The 18560-nt window shown below is 38.8% G+C and overlaps 2 protein-coding genes across 2 annotated transcripts; one reads left to right on the top strand and one right to left on the bottom strand.

The window, feature by feature from the left end:
* Nucleotides 1–4089: 4089 nt before the first annotated feature.
* mul1b (mitochondrial E3 ubiquitin protein ligase 1b) lies at nt 4090–18334 on the bottom strand. Its single transcript, XM_038309383.1, has 5 exons — nt 18260–18334; nt 7755–7906; nt 7583–7670; nt 7381–7501; nt 4090–5397 (listed from the first exon to the last, which is right to left on the bottom strand). Exons 2-5 carry the CDS (start codon nt 7872–7874, stop codon nt 4668–4670), a joined length of 1059 nt encoding a protein of 352 aa, XP_038165311.1. The 5' UTR covers nt 7875–7906; nt 18260–18334; the 3' UTR covers nt 4090–4667.
* LOC119799356 lies at nt 8785–15641 on the top strand. Its single transcript, XM_038309198.1, has 2 exons — nt 8785–8820; nt 9017–15641. The coding sequence occupies exon 2, from the start codon at nt 9690–9692 to the stop codon at nt 15639–15641; it is 5952 nt and encodes a 1983-aa protein (XP_038165126.1). The 5' UTR covers nt 8785–8820; nt 9017–9689.
* Nucleotides 18335–18560: the final 226 nt, after the last annotated feature.

Genomic DNA, 18560 nt, shown 5'->3' with positions numbered 1-18560 from the left:
ATAATATACAAGTTTCACTTTTTAAATGGAATTACTGAAATCAATCTACTTTTTCATGATATTCTAATTTTATGACCAGCACCTGTATTTCATGGTCCTGTGTCGCAGTGCATTGAAACCATTAAAAGAATCTGTCAAACTCACCCATCAACTTTAGGGGGCGGGGTTAACGCGAATCGACAACCTGTGGATCACAGTCTCTGTTATTGATTTGCTTCGCCTTAATGTGCAGGGTGACCAATCAGGGTGACCTTAATGTGCAGGGTGACCAATCAGGTGTTAGATAACCGCCCCCTAACTTTGATGGGTGAGTTTGACAGATTCTTTTAATGGTTTTGATGCACTGCAAGAGAGGACCATGAAATAATTAAATGCACACTGAAATAATTATATATATATTTTTTAATAAAATGAAGATGTATTTTATTAAATTAATGACACTTTATATATCTAATTCCTTATTTATTTAATGAATTACACATTTAATTAATTGTTTATCGCTGTATTTATTTATTTAATTGTGGCACTTTATATTAGTGACGTGGTTTTGATTAATGAATGACACATTTATTTATTTAATTACACATTTAATTAATTATTGACACATTTAATCATTTATTTAATGCTGTATTTATTTATTTAATTTTGGCACTTTTTATCCTCCATATGTCTCCTCCTGCACGCTCCGTTTAAAAGTTGCTGTTCTCATAGCACAAGCTTACTGTGCCCGAACGTCCGCCCTAACCCCTACTTTTTTCTCCCCATTGGTCACGTACAAAACTCCTCCTTCTCTGCGCGGTGCCTGCGCCACTTTTGTTATTAGTCGTCGCTGTCAGGTAACGTCAGCCTATGGCTACAGCGGGTCTTGTGAGGAGAGCTCTCTGCTCAAAGCATTCTGGGATATGCCTGCCTGTTCTGAGGCCTTTCTTTTCTTCTACTACGCTTCGTAGACACTTTTTCGTCTTATGACCCAAATCCATTTTCGAAGAACCGCAGTGAGAAAGGTGAGCTTCAATAACTGTCTGACACCATAAATCACTACAGATAGATGCCTGAAAGTGCGCAGAAAAAGATAGCTAACAGGAGGGGCATGTAGGACGGCCTTATGTAAACATATCACCAAAATGATTGACAATTAGGAGGACCACTTATTTAGATGATCCATCCGGAAATAAACGATCGTCTGCTATACCTTTAAATGTGCATTTTAATTAGGATATGCTGGATCAGTGATTTAAAGACCCCATGCTCTACAGATCCCATCATTTAACCAGGTAAAAACAACTCTTTGAAATTTTTTTCCAAGAGTGACATGACCAACAGGTCAGCTTAAATAAAAGGTTACAGAAAGTAAAATATTAAAAAACACACAAGTCTGTGATGAATACATCACAGACAGCAAGATAACAGTTTACAAAGTGCAGTCACAACCAACCCTGCTTTTTACTCCAAAGTCCAAGGATAGCTTTGTAGATGAAAGTCAGCCAGTGGGAAAACCTTTGAGCATACAGGGATGAAGAACACATAGTTGCATATAAGGAAAAGTTATGCGTTTATTTATATGCAATATAAGCGGCAGCTAGTGACAAAGCGCAATGCAAAATTATGAAAGCAGTATTTTCTTTATAAATTAACCAGGAACATGTAGAATAGCAAGTTTCCTCTCAACATGGCTGAAATTTGAAAAGGTGATGAAATGTTTGCTAAGAAAATATGAAAAAACTCTTCTGCAGACCTCTGTAGTCGCTTCAGGTGTTCAATTTTATTACAAATGCATGACACATGAATAAAAAAATAGAATAACTTTCAAGATAGTGATGAAAAGGGCGGGGATGTGGGCTAGTTCTGCAGTGACAGAAGTGGACAGCTTGCAGTAAAATGGGCCAACATTAAACTTTTTATTTTCAATATCTAAATTTTAAAGAAAAAGTCTGGGTCTTCCTGCTCCATTACATGTAATGTTTGACCTTTAACTCATCCGCATCAGCTTTCTCTTGTAAAAGAGATATCCAAGGATGAGCTGCTGAATACTAATAAGGTGGTAAAAGCAAGGCTGGGGATTCATTTTAAATAATATACCAGAGATTTCACAGCATGATAATAAAATTAGGTTTTTGAATTGATTCTCATTTCAAAGAGCAAACATAATTTTGTTTAAGTAAATATAAAGATGTCCTCCTATGAGGCAAGGAAATCATTCCCTGGAATAAGACTCAATCTGCAGGATATCCAGCTTCCTATTTCATCTAAATGGTTCATTAGATTGTAGTTATTCTTGTTGCTGCATAAAAAAGAAAATAAAAAATCAAATAAACCAATGAGAATTTTTGAATCACTGATTATAATTTTCAGGTTTTGGGGATAAAACAGCTGCATTAATAGAAAAGCCTGATGTGATGAAGTTTCACCGAAGGCCAACATCCCCATCTTCTGGCAGAAATCCTGTTTCCTGAGTTCACATACGAACAGATTTGCTTCTAATGACGTTTCTCTTGCAAATAGAGGTTGTTTTAGAGCTTAACTGAGTTTTGTGTGTTTACAACATTTGTTTCAAGTAGCTAAACGAACTGGAAGCTGCAGACGTCTCCAGATGGAAGTAAGAAAACGGGATACATTGATTTTCCTGCTCCTCAGAATAAAGAAAAGAACTTCAGTCAATCCAATAGGCCTCATGTTCACATTACTTTATGCACAACAAACTGTTAGAAGATAAACACAGGAGGCGGTAAAACCAAACTGAGGAGAAATACTGACCTAAAGAAGACAAAGAATGGGAAAAAAATGTGTAGAAATAGTAATAAGCAAATGAATTGTTTAGATAATGAGGTGGCGGCGAAACTACAGATAGATTTACAAATAAATTATGCCTTTTAAACTCCTGATAAGATTAAAAACAATCACATAGTTATTTATAAATGAGCATATCAACTTTTATGAGAAAAAACTGCTTTAAAGTTAAGAATGAAAGTTCAATTAAATAATATACAAATATGAAAAAAATAAATTAGTTTTAACCAACATAGAAAACTTAAAAAGGAAAGAAAAAAACTGGAAAAAATCAAAATCTAGATAAGTATTTTTTTCTTAAAATTCTTGGATTGAGGAGGTAAAGGATCCATTTTGCCAAAGGAACAAGAAAATTTACACTTAAAATAAGAAAACATAATTGAAATGTCTTCTTTCAAGTACATATTATCTAATTATCTTATTTTAAAAGTAAAAATACTCATTCAATTGGCAAAATATCTAATTTACCTACTCAAATTAAGGTTAAATAGACTTAATTGAAGACATTTTTACTTATTTCTACATCGTTTTTCCAGTGTATACAATTACATGTTTTTAGTGTCCTTAAAATCCATCAATATGTCTGTTTGAAGATGACTTTTATTAAAAGTCCTTTTCTAAGAAACCTGAGGAGTATTAAGTCAGAGGCAGTTTTAATATGCTAAATCAATAATTCCCTTAAAAGCCATTAAAAGCTCTTAAGATCTTTTTTCTAAGGTGTACAACCAAAGCAGGAAATCTTTACGGTGAGAATTCTGTATCATTTAAAAAAAAAAAGGTAACCTTGAATGATCTGGAAAGGCCGTTAAAAAGATAAAGCTTAATTAAAAGATGAATTCAGCTCATTCCTGTTGCATTGGGCAATCTTACTTCCAAACTAAATCAAATGAGTCTTTTCAATCAAAAGCAAATTAAGGCAAAGAAAAATGATGAAATTCTCTGTAGAATCATTAAAAACAAAGCAGGAGGTGGAACCGTCTGCTTTCCTACTTTAACTCTTTCCTTTTTGTTTACATAAAAGTAAATAAATGAGTTTCACAGGTCTGTAAAAAAGCAGTTTTATTTGCATATAACACATTACAACATGATGAAAATATACCAACAAGTTTAACCAAATCAGATAGAGTATGAAAACAACACTGCATATAACAATGAGCAGTACACCCACAGTGAAACATGGTGGTGGCAGCATCATCCTGTGGAGGGATTTGTCTTCAGAGACGACTTTATATACCGTAGCAGACCAAAAACTGAAAAATAAGAACATTTTCTTGAAATAAATGATTTTACTCTTTTTTTTTTGAGCAGGTAGGTAAGTAAGACAGTTAACCAATGGAATAAGATGATTTATTTAAGCATAAATCAAGTAAGGGAAGCAACTCAAAAGTGCGTAACATCTAATTATCTTAAGGTAAGAACACTCATTCAATTGGCTGATCATCTATTTACCTGCACAAATTAAAGGAAAACACACTATTTTAAGACATTTGTATTGATTTTTAGATCAGCGTTTGCAGTGCTATACTTTGTGCCACATTATTTTAAATAATAGTAAAAGACTGAGAGCTGCTGACCGGATATAAGGCTATAATGACTCCAAATGTATAATCCTTCCAGTGTTATTGTATAATGAGTTTAGCTTTCTCAGATCATAACTCCACCTTCTCTGGCAGACTGTTGTAGAAGAGTTGGATCAATATTTGTAAGCTCTAAACACAAAGCCATCCCATTTTCTCTCTCAATTTCCTAATTGGTTTGATTGAAAAGGTTTGACTCCGGTTTAGTTCAGTTCATTGCAGGTAACCCGTCACCATCAGAGCTGGATTAAAAGCTCCTCTCAGGCCTGAGAAAGCCAGACCAACATTCAGGATAAAGGGATTTTAACTGTTGTAAAGAGGCACCACTCTGTCGATAGTCGCCCTGCAGATGGGACATTTCTTCGGCTCTGGCAGCGCCTCGTAGCACGGGCCGCAGGAACACACGTGACCACACTCCAGGAACACGCAGCAGCGCTCCCGGCTCAGACACACGCTGCAGCTGGTGGGAGGAACGCTGCTTTCCTCCATCTGGAGTTCACGCATACGCTTCCTCTGCTGCTCCTTGAACTCCTCCAGGACGCTCTTCTTCTTCCTGCTCTCCCTGCGGAGAACGTACCACTTCCAGAGCATGAAGAGGAGAGTGGAGCAGGTGGCGAGTCCAAACACGACGGCCAGGATCCTCCACACCCTGACGCCGTTCACCTGCTTCCTCAGGAGAGACGCGTAGTCCTGCCGGGTGAGGAAATAGCAGAAGCCCTGTTTCGGTGGCTGCAGCTTGATCAGGTTGTTATCCAGGACCAGTTCTCCCACTCCCGTCACGCTGTCGCCAACTCGCAGCATCTCTTCCGTCTCGTGGATCCCTTTGGGTCGTTCTCCGCTGATGAAGTGGCCGATGACGTTGGACAGGGACTGGACTGTGGGGTGGAAGTTCTCATAGGTGGTTTCCAGGTCCAGCTCCGCTGCGTCTAGGGGACGAACAACCCGCACAGTGGTGGTGATGTCTGCATCGTGAGACCCGAGTGCAAATGGGACGGCGTTGGTGCGCTGATGGATGACTTTCTCTGTGCTATTCCTGTTTGGAAATATAGTTACACAAACAGAAGAATATGGAGTGAATTTTGTCCCGTCATTGTTGCAAAAAAAGATTACGATTTGTTAATAGAAACTTGAGAAAAAAATAAAACACAATCCAGAAATGAAATTTTGGAAAGCTTCTTACTAAAAAAAATAAAAAAATTGAAAGTGTCCGTTGTATCCAGCTTTGCAATTCACAGATCTCTGCACGTGTTCACAACACAAACTTCAACCACAAACTAGTGGTGCGTCAAATGCAACGTAGATTCCCATCCAATTAGATTGAATTTGGTATTGATGACGTGAAAAATAATAACGGTAACTCCATTGAAATGATTCAAAACTAAAGTAACGAGCCAATTTTTAAAAATGTAAGGAGTAGAAAGTACAGATATTTGTGTAAAAATGTAAGGAGCAGAAGTAAAAAGTCGCCATAAAAATAAGTAGTAAAGTAAAGTAAAAATATCAGAAAAATCTACTTGAGTACAGTAAGGAAGTATTTGTACTTCGTTACTTCCCATCTCTGCCGATATGAGGCGAGGAACAAAACTAGCGTGATGTATAAATAGCCTTAAGAACCAACTCGAACTCGGCACAGATCGGTTTCAGAGGGGTAGTGTAGAAGGTGCAAATGTTTTGTATTCTTTATGCATTTTCCCTCATATTGAGTGTTTTTAAAGAACTGAGGGAATCATGAGGCAAAATGCTGAGATATACACATGAAATACCATGATTCCTCTACAGTGGAAACAGAGGTTAAAGGCATACTATGCAACATTATTCAGTTAATTAATGTGTTCCATAACGTTTTGGATGATTAAATTAGTCATTTCAGGTCGAACAAAGGTTTTCTCGGCCGCCCTGGTGGTCTGTAGGGGAAATACCGTACTTGCAATTGCAGGAGGCCTCGGCCCGCACCCACAGGCTCAGAAGTCTCGTGCATCGCGAGAGTCAGTCTTGCTCTACGGTGAGAACTGCTACACGCCCCCAGTGAAAGGCATGCTCTTTGCTAGCGCGGTGGCGATATTTGTGCAGCGAGAATTTTCAAACTGGAAAATTGGAACAAAATAGTCACTTACCGCAGTAGACATGGTGATTCGTTGCGTTCGCCTGTTTGCTAAGCTCAAAACAACCGCGCCTGGCTTGACGGAGAAACCAGGAGAACAGCTGAGCATATTTACGACAGTGCACTTTTACTTTCGCCCTCTGGGGGGAGCCTCGCTGGAAAATCAACACCGGTTGCATAGTATACCTTTAAGTGGTTGAGGGACGTTCCTGCAGTTTGTAAATAGCATTAGTTTATATGAGTCCACTGGAACCGGTTTGAGGAAGAAAAAAAAAGAAAAAAAACACCTTGCACCATTAAAACATAATGTCGGAGTTTTTTTACAAAGAACAACAAAGGTCACTGATTTAGTAAGATTTGTCAATTGGATTAAATTTTTATTTTTTTTTTTACCTGTCTATTTTTTCCCTTCATGCAAAATAGATTTATTAAAAGTAAAAGAAACATAAAGAAAAAAAACCTTTGTTTGAGGCTCTCCCTGAGGAGAAAACCCAACAGGAAACAGTCTGTGACATTTAGAGTGTGGCATTTGCAGATTTGTTTACAACGTGTTGCTGCTAATAAACTATCCAATAACAAACTGATGGCAGCAGTTCATCAATTTCCTCCCTGATTAATATCTGAATAATCCGCCTACAAGATAAGGTACATGACAAACGGACTCTGGGAATCTGTTATGTGCGACAGCGTCACCACCTGCTCTGACATCACTATTTCATGCTAGATTTTAATAGTTTTATTAAATCATTCTCAATCTGCTTATGTGTGAAATTCTGATGTCAGTGCTGGGACTGGATGCCAGAAAAGCATTTAATAAAAGCAAAATAGGCAAATGCTTTTTTATTTTTATTTAAACAAAAGGAAAGCTTATAGGCAGAATAGGAAAGCATCACCTGTTATATTTCCTCCACTCACCATAAGTGTGTGGTGCGATTCCACACCATCTTTTCCTCCTTCACAGTCAGCCTCTCGATGACTCCTTTGCAGTTATCAACGAACTGGCTGCTGAGAGTCTCCTTCACGGATCTCACCTCACCTGCAGCAGGTAACAACTATTACAATTAAAGCAAAAGGTGAACTAAGATCTTATTTAGGATTTAAAGAACACTTAGCAAACCTTCTATGACAGCATAGGGGAAACATCTTCCGGGGGTTTCAGACAGGATGGCTTTTAAATCCTGATCTATGGAGACTTTCTTGGCTTCCTGTGTTTAAACATGAGATCCGATGTCATATTACTCGTGCTAAATTGAAACATTTGCCATTTTTGTGCAGGAAACATGGCTGACCTTTAAACAGGAAGCAATTTTAACTCTGTTTCTGTAGATGGAGTAAAATACAGCAGTCAGCGCAGAGCTGGTGGCTAAAACCACAATCTGCGCCGTTGAAGGTTTTCCACTTGACTCCATTCTGAAATCATTTAGGACCACTTTGGGCTGAACTGAGGGACATAAACAGATTAATGCATCAGAATTCCATTTCCTTTTACTGCGCAGTTTAACTTTCTTACATTACAGAAAAATATCCTCAAATATTAACTACACTGTCTTCAGTCTTTATAATGTGACTAAATGTTCTTAAAAGAAAATCAACATGTGAATAATAATCAATTGAAATCCATTTTTTTCAGTAGTGGATGAGCTAATTTTTAGTTATTTAGTCCAAATGTTGGTTTTATTTATTTTCGTTTGGTTTACTGTTGAAGTATTTTAGACATCTGGACTTAACGTAATAGTCTTGTCTTCTTGACGATGTTCTTGATGTTTTTCAGATTAGACAAAAAATATTTAAGTACATTCTAAGTGTAAAAAAAGATAAAAAATGAAAGATCCAACTTGCCTTACTAAGTAGGCGTTACCGACAGAAGCCAAAGCATTTTATTGGTTTTAAAGAGGTGACTTAGACAGATTTATTTGTCATTTTGTTTACACATGTGTAAAACAAAAAGAAATTGGATACCTTTGTGACGCCTTTACTTTTTTAGTTGGCTTCCTTTTTAACAATGAAATCATTTGAGACAATTAAATGCTGTATTATTCAGTGTTACTTCGTGTAAAGGACCCAGATATTTGTTATAACTAATATATATATTTTTTTATATGCTTTTATCCACATATTGTTATTTGTTGTTATGCCTAATGTTCCTGATTCCTCCGTTTAAAGCAATACATTTTGGATTAATAGTGAATTTCGGCAAAAAGGGTTTACGTGCCTTTATTTTGAAGGGTTGATTTCTATTTCCGGTTCAACTGAAAGAAGCACTGCGTGCCTGCATCCTACCAGATGGTTTTGCTGCTTGTTAAAGGACGGTTTCCATTGACATTTTTATATGGCATCTAGCTGGAAGGCGAACAGGTATAATTTTCTTTGTTGTGTAGTTTTATATGTATAATAACTCTACGTTTATTTAGAGTTTATATATAAAAAAGAAGTTGAAGAAGCTAATGCTAGCTAATGGTAGCTAATGATAGCTAATGGTAGCTAATGGAATTCATGGTATTCATCCTATGTTGAGTGGAGTAATTTTGTAATTTGTTTTGTTTATCTACAGCTCTTACGGTGTGTCTATGGTGTATTTCCATTTCTGATTAATAAATGGGTTGGAATACCCCACCATAGTCCATCAGTTATCATCATTGAGTGCGTCGTCTGAATAAAGTCTGGCTAGACTGCTACAGTAAGAGCTTTCTCCTGCATCATTCCTGCTGCCACGCTGCATGATCGAGCCATGAAGACCACACGGAGCTACGTTGCTACTCAGCATGTGATGACAACAGATACTTCTTAGAGCAACTTGGCACCATTTTACGGATCAGATGGACATAGACTTCATGGTCATCACGCAGGCAGTTTATTGGTTTGGTGTGAAGGTCAGACAAGGTATGGAACATTTCATTTTAACTAAGAAGTAACGATCCATCTTCAAGAAGAACGTCAACTCATCTTTAATAGTTAAAGAAGGTAAAAGGGTGTCAATTACAAAGGACATTTACGGAATAGACACAAAAAAAAAAAAAAAAAAAAAAAAAAGGTGGATGTTTTATATGGAAACTGCATTTGAAGCTTATGTTTGAGTTTTATTTTTCTTTGCATTGTACGAAGGCTACCTGCCCTTTCTTTGATGTGGTGCTAAAGTAAGGAATTTCTTCTTAATTAGTGCAGTCTATAAACTACGGTAAATACGGAAAATCCATTAAATAAGGTTTATTAAACTGTAACTAAATATGAAGAAAATGGAGAATCCCACCCCACAATCAGAGCTAGAGAATCAGATTGATAGCCTCCAAATTAGAATCGAAGCCCTTAAAGCATCTCTTATAAATACACCAGAGTGTGCAGAGAGAGAAGTTTTTGAAAAAGAAATCCAAGGCAAAGAAAGGGAATTGAGCAGCTTACAAAGTGAACTAACAGCAGGCCTCCGACGCTCAACCCGTCCAAAAAATCCAACTTCTAAAATGCTCGAAATGCAACAAGAAGAGGCAAGAAAAAGGGAAAGAAAGTTCACCTCAACATATGAAAAATGGAAGACTCGAGCCCGTGAGTCAAGAGAGCAGCTTAAGTTGGATATCAATGAAAGTGAACTGGCTTCTCTGATGGACTCTTTAGAGAAGGACAAAGAGGCTGTGTTGAATGCCTACCTTGAAGTGCGAAATCACATCACACCGTCACCGGCTTTAAGGCGCCGTGTTGATAGTTGTGAGGCCATTACAGCAGATATTTTAAAGGTTACCTATGAGAGAATGTCAGGCATTGATGGAGATTATGATGAACAGCAAGTAAAATCCCGTCTTAAAGAACTACTTAAGAGTAGCTATGCACGTTCCATCTATGGATCCACTGTCTCTCGAATTACTAACTCAGTCCACAGTCATGAGAGCACATCCCTTACAGTTAAGCGAGTGGATGCTGCAGCAGAGCTTGCCGCAAAGGAAGCAGAGTTTCAAGGGTTGCTGGAAGAAGAGAAGCAAATGGAAAAAATAGAGCAGCAACAAAGGCAAATAGAAGTAGAAAAACGCAGACTTGAACGCCTTCAGGCAGAAAAGGATTTAAAGGCTGCCCGGGCCAGACTGCATGTTTACGAACAGAGAGCATCGCAGGAAGGCAGTGTTTCTTACTCAAGTAGTTCAGAGAGAAATCAGAACCCAGCTGTGACCAGCAATCGAACAAACAATGTTTTAGCATCGTCACCTGACATGAATGTGTTATCCCTCGCCCAAGTCTTTCAAGACAGTATGGCTCTAAATAGACTTCCAGTACCAGAACCATCTGTTTTTAACGGTGACCCTATCCATTTTATTGAGTGGAAAACCTCCTTCATGTCACTTATTGACGCAAAGGCAATCTCCACAGCAGACAAACTTTATTACTTAAGGAAATATGTTGGTGGTCCAGCTCGAAGAACCCTTGAAGGAACTTTCTATAGAAATGATGATGAGGCTTACAAGGACGCGTGGAACAAGCTAGATGACAGATATGGCCAAGCCTTCATTATACAGAGAGCCTTCCGTGACAAGCTCACTAATTGGCCAAAGCTCCAACCAAGGGATGCAGAAGCATTAAGAGATTTTGCAGACTTCTTGAACGCCTGTCAAGATGCAATGACACATGTGAAGAGTCTTGAAATACTGAACGACTGTGAGGAAAATAAGAAGCTAGTCCACAAATTACCTGAGTGGCTAGCATCTCGCTGGAATAGGAAAACCACAGAAGCCTTGAAAGAGAAAAAAGAGTTTCCCAGCTTCAAAGACTTTGCCACCTTTATGGCTATGGAAGCAGAGGTTGCTTGTAATCCGATTACTTCAGCCTATGCACTTCACAGCTCTGAGTCCACCACTACAAAACGAGAAAGCAGGGAGCCTAAGCGTAACAAGGCAAGTGTTCTGAGTACTCAAACTGGGACCAGTGAGGACAAACAGAGGTCAGCTAAAGGAAAGGATAGGCCTCCTTGTTCATTCTGTCATGAAAATCAGCATAGGCTCCATGGATGTCCCAAGTTCACTGAAAAAACACTGGAAGAGCGGCGAGAATTCTTTAAGAAACATAACCTCTGCTATGGCTGCACTAAACCTGGTCATAGTGCAAAAGACTGCCGATATCGACATACTTGTAATACATGTAAAGGCAGACATCCCACTTGTCTGCATGACAACAATTATGTAAGGAAAGAAAGGGCATCACTACAGGAAAATGCCACCCCAAGTAGTCACACAGAAGCTGTTGCAACTTCCATGTCAGTGACTACAGGACAGGCTACCAACACGTCTATGATTGTGCCCGTATGGGTTTCAAGGAATGATTCACAAACAGAAAAGCTGGTTTATGCATTGCTGGACACACAAAGTGACACGACATTTGTCGACCAGGAAGTAAGTAATTCTCTAAAGGCAGAGTCCTGTCCAGTCAAACTAAAGTTAACAACCATGATTGGACGTGATGTGGTGATGAAAAGCCAAAGGGTCTCAGGGCTTCGTGTACGAGGCTACTCCTCCTCTCTCTACATTGACCTTCCTCCCACTTATACCAAGGATTGCATACCGGTAAACCGTGCTCATATTCCTACATGTGAAACAGCCAAAAATTGGAATCATCTTTCAAAGGTTGTAAATGAGATTGCACCACTGCAGGATTGCGAAGTTGGACTTTTAATAGGATATAACTGTGCAAGGGCAATGACACCGAGAGAAGTAATAGCAGGAGGAAATGATGAGCCCTTTGCGGTTCGTACCGACCTAGGGTGGAGCATAATGGGTTGCTCCTCACCATGTCTGGATGCTTCAAGTGCAGTTAGACAATGTTTTCGAGTTGCAGTCAAGGAGCTCCCTTCGATTACCCCTGGAGATGCTATTCGTGTTCTGGAGTCTGACTTCAAAGATGCCCAAGAAGATGGCAGGACAGCATCCCAGGAAGACATTCTGTTCTTGGATAAGCTCAAGAACGCCATCAAGAAAAACAGTCAAGGTCACTATGAGATGCCGTTACCCTTTAAGGAGAGACCCATCTTACCTGACAACAAACAGCTTGCCATTGTACGCCTCAGCCATCTCAAGAGGAAGTTGTTAAGAGATGAAGATCACAGAAAGGAGTACATCAAGTTTATGGAAGAAGTCATAGAAAATGGGTATGCAGAAGAAGTCCATGAAGAAGGAAAGGAGGGCGAAAAATGGTACATACCTCATCACGGTGTATACCATGCTAAAAAGCCAGACGAGCTACGTGTGGTATTTGATTGTTCAGCTAAGTACAAGGGTACCAGTCTAAATGATCATCTGCTTACTGGACCTGACTTGATGAACAATCTAAACGGGGTCCTCCTTCGCTTCCGGCTCAACTCGACCGCATTTATGTGCGACGTTGAAAAGATGTTTTATCAGTTTCACGTTAAAGAGTCAGACCAAGATTACCTGCGCTTCCTTTGGTGGAAGAAAGGAGATCTTAGCGTGCAGCCCCAGGAGTACCGAATGAGAGTGCATATCTTTGCCGCAGCTTCCTCGCCTGGGTGCGCAAACTATGGCTTAAAACATCTGGCCACAGCAAATAAAGACCAGTATCCACTAGGTTCAAAGTTCATTATGAGAGACTTTTATGTTGATGACGGGATAGCAAGTGTGGATAGTACGGAAAAGGCCATTCAGCTGGCTCAAGAGGCCAGAGAACTTTGTGCTCTTGGAGGTCTTAGGCTCCACAAGTTTGTGTCTAACAACAGAGCTGTTTTGGAAAGCATACCATCCTCTGAACGCTCGTCTGATGTTAAAGATCTAAACCTTAACTGTGATGACCTCCCTTCAGAGAGAGCGTTGGGTATCCAATGGCATGTCAACTCAGACTGCTTGAAGTTCAGCATTAATCTGAAAGACCAGCCCGCAACACGTCGAGGCATACTATCCGTGGTTGCCTCCTTGTACGACCCTTTAGGGTTTGTAGCCCCATTTTTGCTTGTTGGAAAGGCAGTGCTGCAGGAAATGTGTAGACGTGGAACGAACTGGGATGATCCTTTGACAGAGGAACTTCGTCCACGGTGGGAGAAATGGAAAAACGACCTTATCAACATAGAAAAATTAAACATACCCCGGAGTTATGCACCTGTGGAGTTTGGAAAAGCTACAAAAAGAGAGCTGCACCACTTCTCAGATGCAAGCATGTCTGGCTATGGACAGTGTTCATACTTAAGACTCATGAATGAAGAAGGAAAGATCCACTGTGCCTTAGTTATGGCAAAATCTCGTGTTGCTCCAACAAAGGTCATCACAATTCCGAGATTAGAGCTCACAGCTGCAGTAATCTCAGTGAAAACCAGTATTGTGCTAAAAGAGGAGCTTGGAGATGCTGACATAAAGGAGTATTTCTGGACAGATTCCAAGGTCGTACTAGGGTACATCAACAATGAGGCTCGCCGTTTCCACATGTTTGTGGCCAACCGTGTCCAGAAAATACATCAAAGTACAACTCGAGATCAGTGGCGATATGTTCCCTCTGACCTAAACCCGGCAGATCATGCCTCTAGAGGGCTATCCATCGATGAACTGATATCGTCGACCTGGTTCACTGGCCCCACTTTCTTATGGGAAAGAGAAATCCACTTTCCACAAGTGGTGATCTCAGAACTGCCTGTGGGAGATCCAGAAGTAAAGGGAGCTCAGACCCTAAGCACGGAAACTAGAGAACAAGACTCTATCACGGATCACTTGTTAAAACTCTCGTCCTGGTCCAGGGCTGTACGTGCAGTGGCACGCATCCTTCGCAGGATTAACAGAGACAAATCAAACAGTCTCTCAACAGAGAAGGAAAGACAAGATGCGGAGTGCGTGATAATCAAAGACCTACAGAGACAAATATATTCAGAGGAACTGAGGCTGCTAATAAAGGGCTCTCAACTGCCACCCCGCAACAGTCTGCACCGCCTCAACGCCTTTGTGGACAAAGATGGTGTGATCAGGGTGGGAGGACGACTCCGTGATTCAAATCTCCCTTACGAAGTCAAACACCCAGCTATCATTCCAAAGGAACATCACATCACCAGAATGATCATCGCACACTGTCACGAAAAGATTAAACATCAAGGCAAAGGAATGACCATTAATGCCATCAGGGAGAAAGGCTATTGGATATTAGGGATTGGTCGGGCCGTGGCATCTCATATCCGTGTGTGTGTGAAGTGTCGTAAGCTTCGGAGATGCACAGAAGAACAAAAAATGGCTGATCTCCCTCCAGAGCGTGTTGATTCATTCCCCCCCTTTTTATACTGTGGGATGGACTGCTTTGGGCCTTTCTACACAAAGCAGGGGCGAAACACACGTAAAAGATATGGACTTCTCTTCACCTGCTTTTCCTCTAGGGCCATCCATATCGAAATGTTGGAGGATCTTTCAACGGACTCCTTCATAAATGGGATGCGTTGCTTCATTGCCATACGTGGGGCAGTGCGCCAGATTAAATCTGACCAAGGAAGCAACTTTCTGGGCGCTAAAAATGAACTGAAGGAAGCTCTCAAAGAAGTCGACAATGACAGATTGGCAACCTTTCTCTCTGAGAATCAATGTGATATTGTTATGAATGCTCCAGGTTCAAGCCATGTTGGCGGAGTGTGGGAGCGACAAATTAGAACGGTCAGGAGCGTTCTCAACTCCACCCTCTCACTCTCTCCGGGAAATCTTGACGATGCTTCCCTTCGAGCATTCTTCTATGAGGCAATGGCAATAGTGAACAGCCGCCCTCTCACTGTTGAAAATCTCAATGATCCCAACAGCCTCGAGCCACTCACCCCTAACCACCTACTCACCATGAAGTCTACTCCAGCTCTTCCTCCCCCAGGCAAGTTTGTCAGAGAAGACCTGTATGCCAAAAGAAGATGGCGGCATGTGCAATATTTAGCAGAGCAGTTTTGGAGCCGTTGGCGGAAAGAGTATCTGTCCAACGTTGCTGTTAGACAATGCTGGCATGCCCCAAGGAGGAACCTGCAAGTGGGAGATATAGTCCTGATGAAAGACGATGACTTCCCCAGAAATGACTGGAAGTTGTGTAGAGTTATAGAAACTACAGTGGATAGAGATGGTTTGGTTAGGAGAGTAAAGATATGTTTGGGTGACAGAAAGCTAGGCAAAAAAGGTGAACGTCTCACCAAACAGTCAGTACTTGAACGGCCAGTTCAGAAACTGGTCCTGTTACTAGATAACGAATAATAACACATTTCTAGTCATTGGTCCTTTTGTTTGGAAATCATTTGTGTTTTATCTTTCTGTGATCATCAGCCTTCTGTTTTGAAACACCAATGATTTGGTGGGAGTGTAAAGGACCCAGATATTTGTTATAACTAATATATATATTTTTTTATATGCTTTTATCCACATATTGTTATTTGTTGTTATGCCTAATGTTCCTGATTCCTCCGTTTAAAGCAATACATTTTGGATTAATAGTGAATTTCGGCAAAAAGGGTTTACGTGCCTTTATTTTGAAGGGTTGATTTCTATTTCCGGTTCAACTGAAAGAAGCACTGCGTGCCTGCATTCTCACCAGATGGTTTTGCTGCTTGTTAAAGTACGGTTTCCATTCACATTTTTATATGGCATCTAGCTGGAAGGCGAACAGGTATAATTTTCTTTGTTGTGTAGTTTTATATGTATAATAACTCTACGTTTATTTAGAGTTTATATATAAAACAAGAAGTTGAAGAAGCTAATGCTAGCTAACGGTAGCTAATGATAGCTAATGGTAGCTAATGGAATTCATGGTATTTATCCTATGTTGAGTGGAGTAATTTTGTAATTTGTTTTGTTTATCTACAGCTCTTACGGTGTGTCTATGGTGTATTTCCATTTCTGATTAATAAATGGGTTGGAATACCCCACCATAGTCCATCAGTTATCATCATTGAGTGCGTCGTCTGAATAAAGTCTGGCTAGACTGCTACACTTCGTAGTATATATGTTGAATGAATATATATTTTTTAATATATAAATGTTTTAATTGTACTGTTCTTCTTGCTGCCCTCTGGGAAGAGGCTTCGCAGCATTCAGGTCCAGCAGATTCTGCAACAGCTTCTTTCCCACCGCCATCAGACGGCTGAACTGTTGAAACACTCTAAATCATGTCACGGACTCTGCATCACACTGACAAAACCAAACCAAAAATACTGCATATTTGCTCCATATATATTTAATGCTCTGAACTTCCATATCAGTGTGTTTTTGCACCATGTTTTTTCTCCCACACTGTTTACATTTGATCACTGCTGCACTTTATGGAAATATTCTGAAAGCTGTACAAAACTAAATTTAGTTTTGTATACACTCTGTGTAAACAAAATGGCAATAAAAGTTGTCTAAGTTGTGATCATTTATTAATTTAGATAATAAATGACTCACTATGTTTAAAGGTTAATCTGGATTATAGTGACTGTCATGATATTTAACATACAGAATGACCATGAAGCAAAGCATTACACCTCCAGACTATCAAACTGCTAAATGGGCTGGTTTTATAGAGATGCAGCTATTATTTTGATTATTTTGCTAACTGATTAATATGTCTGTTATATTTTTAATTAATCAAGTAATAACCAGAAAAAAAGCTCCTTGAAGAAGATTTTATACAGAGTTTAAACCAGAAGCTAAAACTGCCATTTAAGGAGATCTGGATAGAGCATTCTGACAGACAAAAAGGTTTTTTTATTTTCTTAAATGAAAAAATTGTATATATTCTTTGTAATGTTGGTATAATTACTGCTCTGATTGATATGGTTCTTACAGCTAATGGCATGCTTTAGAGTCTCTGTAGAACAGTTAATGAATAATTGATTGCTCAATTAGTTGACGATAATTTAAACAATCAATAAATCACAATTGATCTGATTAATCATTTCAGCGCTGGAGCTGGTCACACTTGGTGATGAGAAATTGATTATATGATTTGTTAATCCCTTCAAAATAATCAGTGTGTTCACACATACACATTCCATTTTAGTTTTATGCAAAATACATTGATTGAGTTTAATCAGCTTAAAAAAATCTTTCAACCCGCAAACTGATAAAAATTCTAAAAGTTTTTTGCTGTTAAATGATTTTAAAGTAAAGTAATTCTTGTGACTGGTATGAACTAATGTTTACTGGAGTTTATTAAGTGTCATAAACATTAGAAAACAATTAACCGGTTATTAAAATCAATTAAAAGCCTTTTTCTTAGTAAAAAGAATTCCATTGTCTTTTAATAAACACATATATACACACATACATACATTCATATATATATATATATATATATATATATATATATATATATATATATATATATACACACATACATATATATATATATTATTTTTTTTTATAGATCTATGAGTATGTTTACCATACATACACTTCCCCTATTATTAGCTTTATTTACATTCACCTACTCTAACAGTAACTCTTTAAGGAAGTCAATAAAAGAAACAGATCAGTGTCTAAACAGGAAGTTAGCTTCATTTAACGCAGACATAAATGAATCAAAGCAATCAAAATAGCACTACTATGTTAGTCGATTTAATAAATGTTATTTTTTTTTTTTTTACAGAACCTACTGTTTACGTCTTTCTTTTACATTTACACAACCTTCAATATTTGGAATTAACTAGCTATGGTTAGCATTACAGTACTAGCAAACAAACTAGCTACCACTTTCCTACCTGAGCAGACTAGCTGACATTAAACGAAAGCAGTTTGCTAACCATGGTTGGACTACAACAGAGACAACATCTGACACCGTATTAATAAAGTTATCAATTACTTTAAATGTTAACAATAAATATGTTTTGAGTTACCTTTGTTCACCTTCGTAGTGTCAGTAGCAGCTGCAGCTGAGCCGAATATGTGCAGTTCTGCTTTTCGCCAGCAGGTGTCAGTAAAGGATTGTAAAATCTGGGACCATTCTTCTTCTACAGCCCAATGAATTCAATTCCAAACTTATACCTGAATTATTTAATGCAAAAAAAAATTACGTTTAATCTAAAAAAATGCATCTATTATTAGTTAATTTATCTAAGAACTTTAAATACGCATTTTCTTTTCTATGTTTTTATTTTTAATTATTACTGTAGTGTATATTCTTAGGTGCAGCTCAGT

Source organism: Cyprinodon tularosa, unplaced genomic scaffold, assembly GCF_016077235.1.
Source record: "Cyprinodon tularosa strain WSP-4 unplaced genomic scaffold, ASM1607723v1 ctg66, whole genome shotgun sequence".
Classification (NCBI taxonomy): Eukaryota; Metazoa; Chordata; class Actinopteri; order Cyprinodontiformes; family Cyprinodontidae; genus Cyprinodon; species Cyprinodon tularosa.
The sequence above is the reverse complement of the archived record's forward strand: the minus strand, read 5'-3'. Positions and strand labels throughout refer to the sequence as shown.

What these genes read in the sequence shown, in the direction of transcription:
- mul1b (XM_038309383.1), bottom strand. Translation starts at nt 7,874, where the DNA reads ATGGAGTCAAGTGGAAAACCTTCAACGGCGCAGATTGTGGTTTTAGCC. An exon ending in AAATTGCTTCCTGTTTAAAG is followed by an intron (nt 7,671 to 7,754) that starts GTCAGCCATGTT and finishes GTTTAAACACAG; the next exon opens with GAAGCCAAGAAAGTCTCCAT. An exon ending in AATCGCACCACACACTTATG is followed by an intron (nt 5,398 to 7,380) that starts GTGAGTGGAGGA and finishes ATTTCCAAACAG; the next exon opens with GAATAGCACAGAGAAAGTCA.
- LOC119799356 (XM_038309198.1), top strand. Translation starts at nt 9,690, where the DNA reads ATGAAGAAAATGGAGAATCCCACCCCACAATCAGAGCTAGAGAATCAG.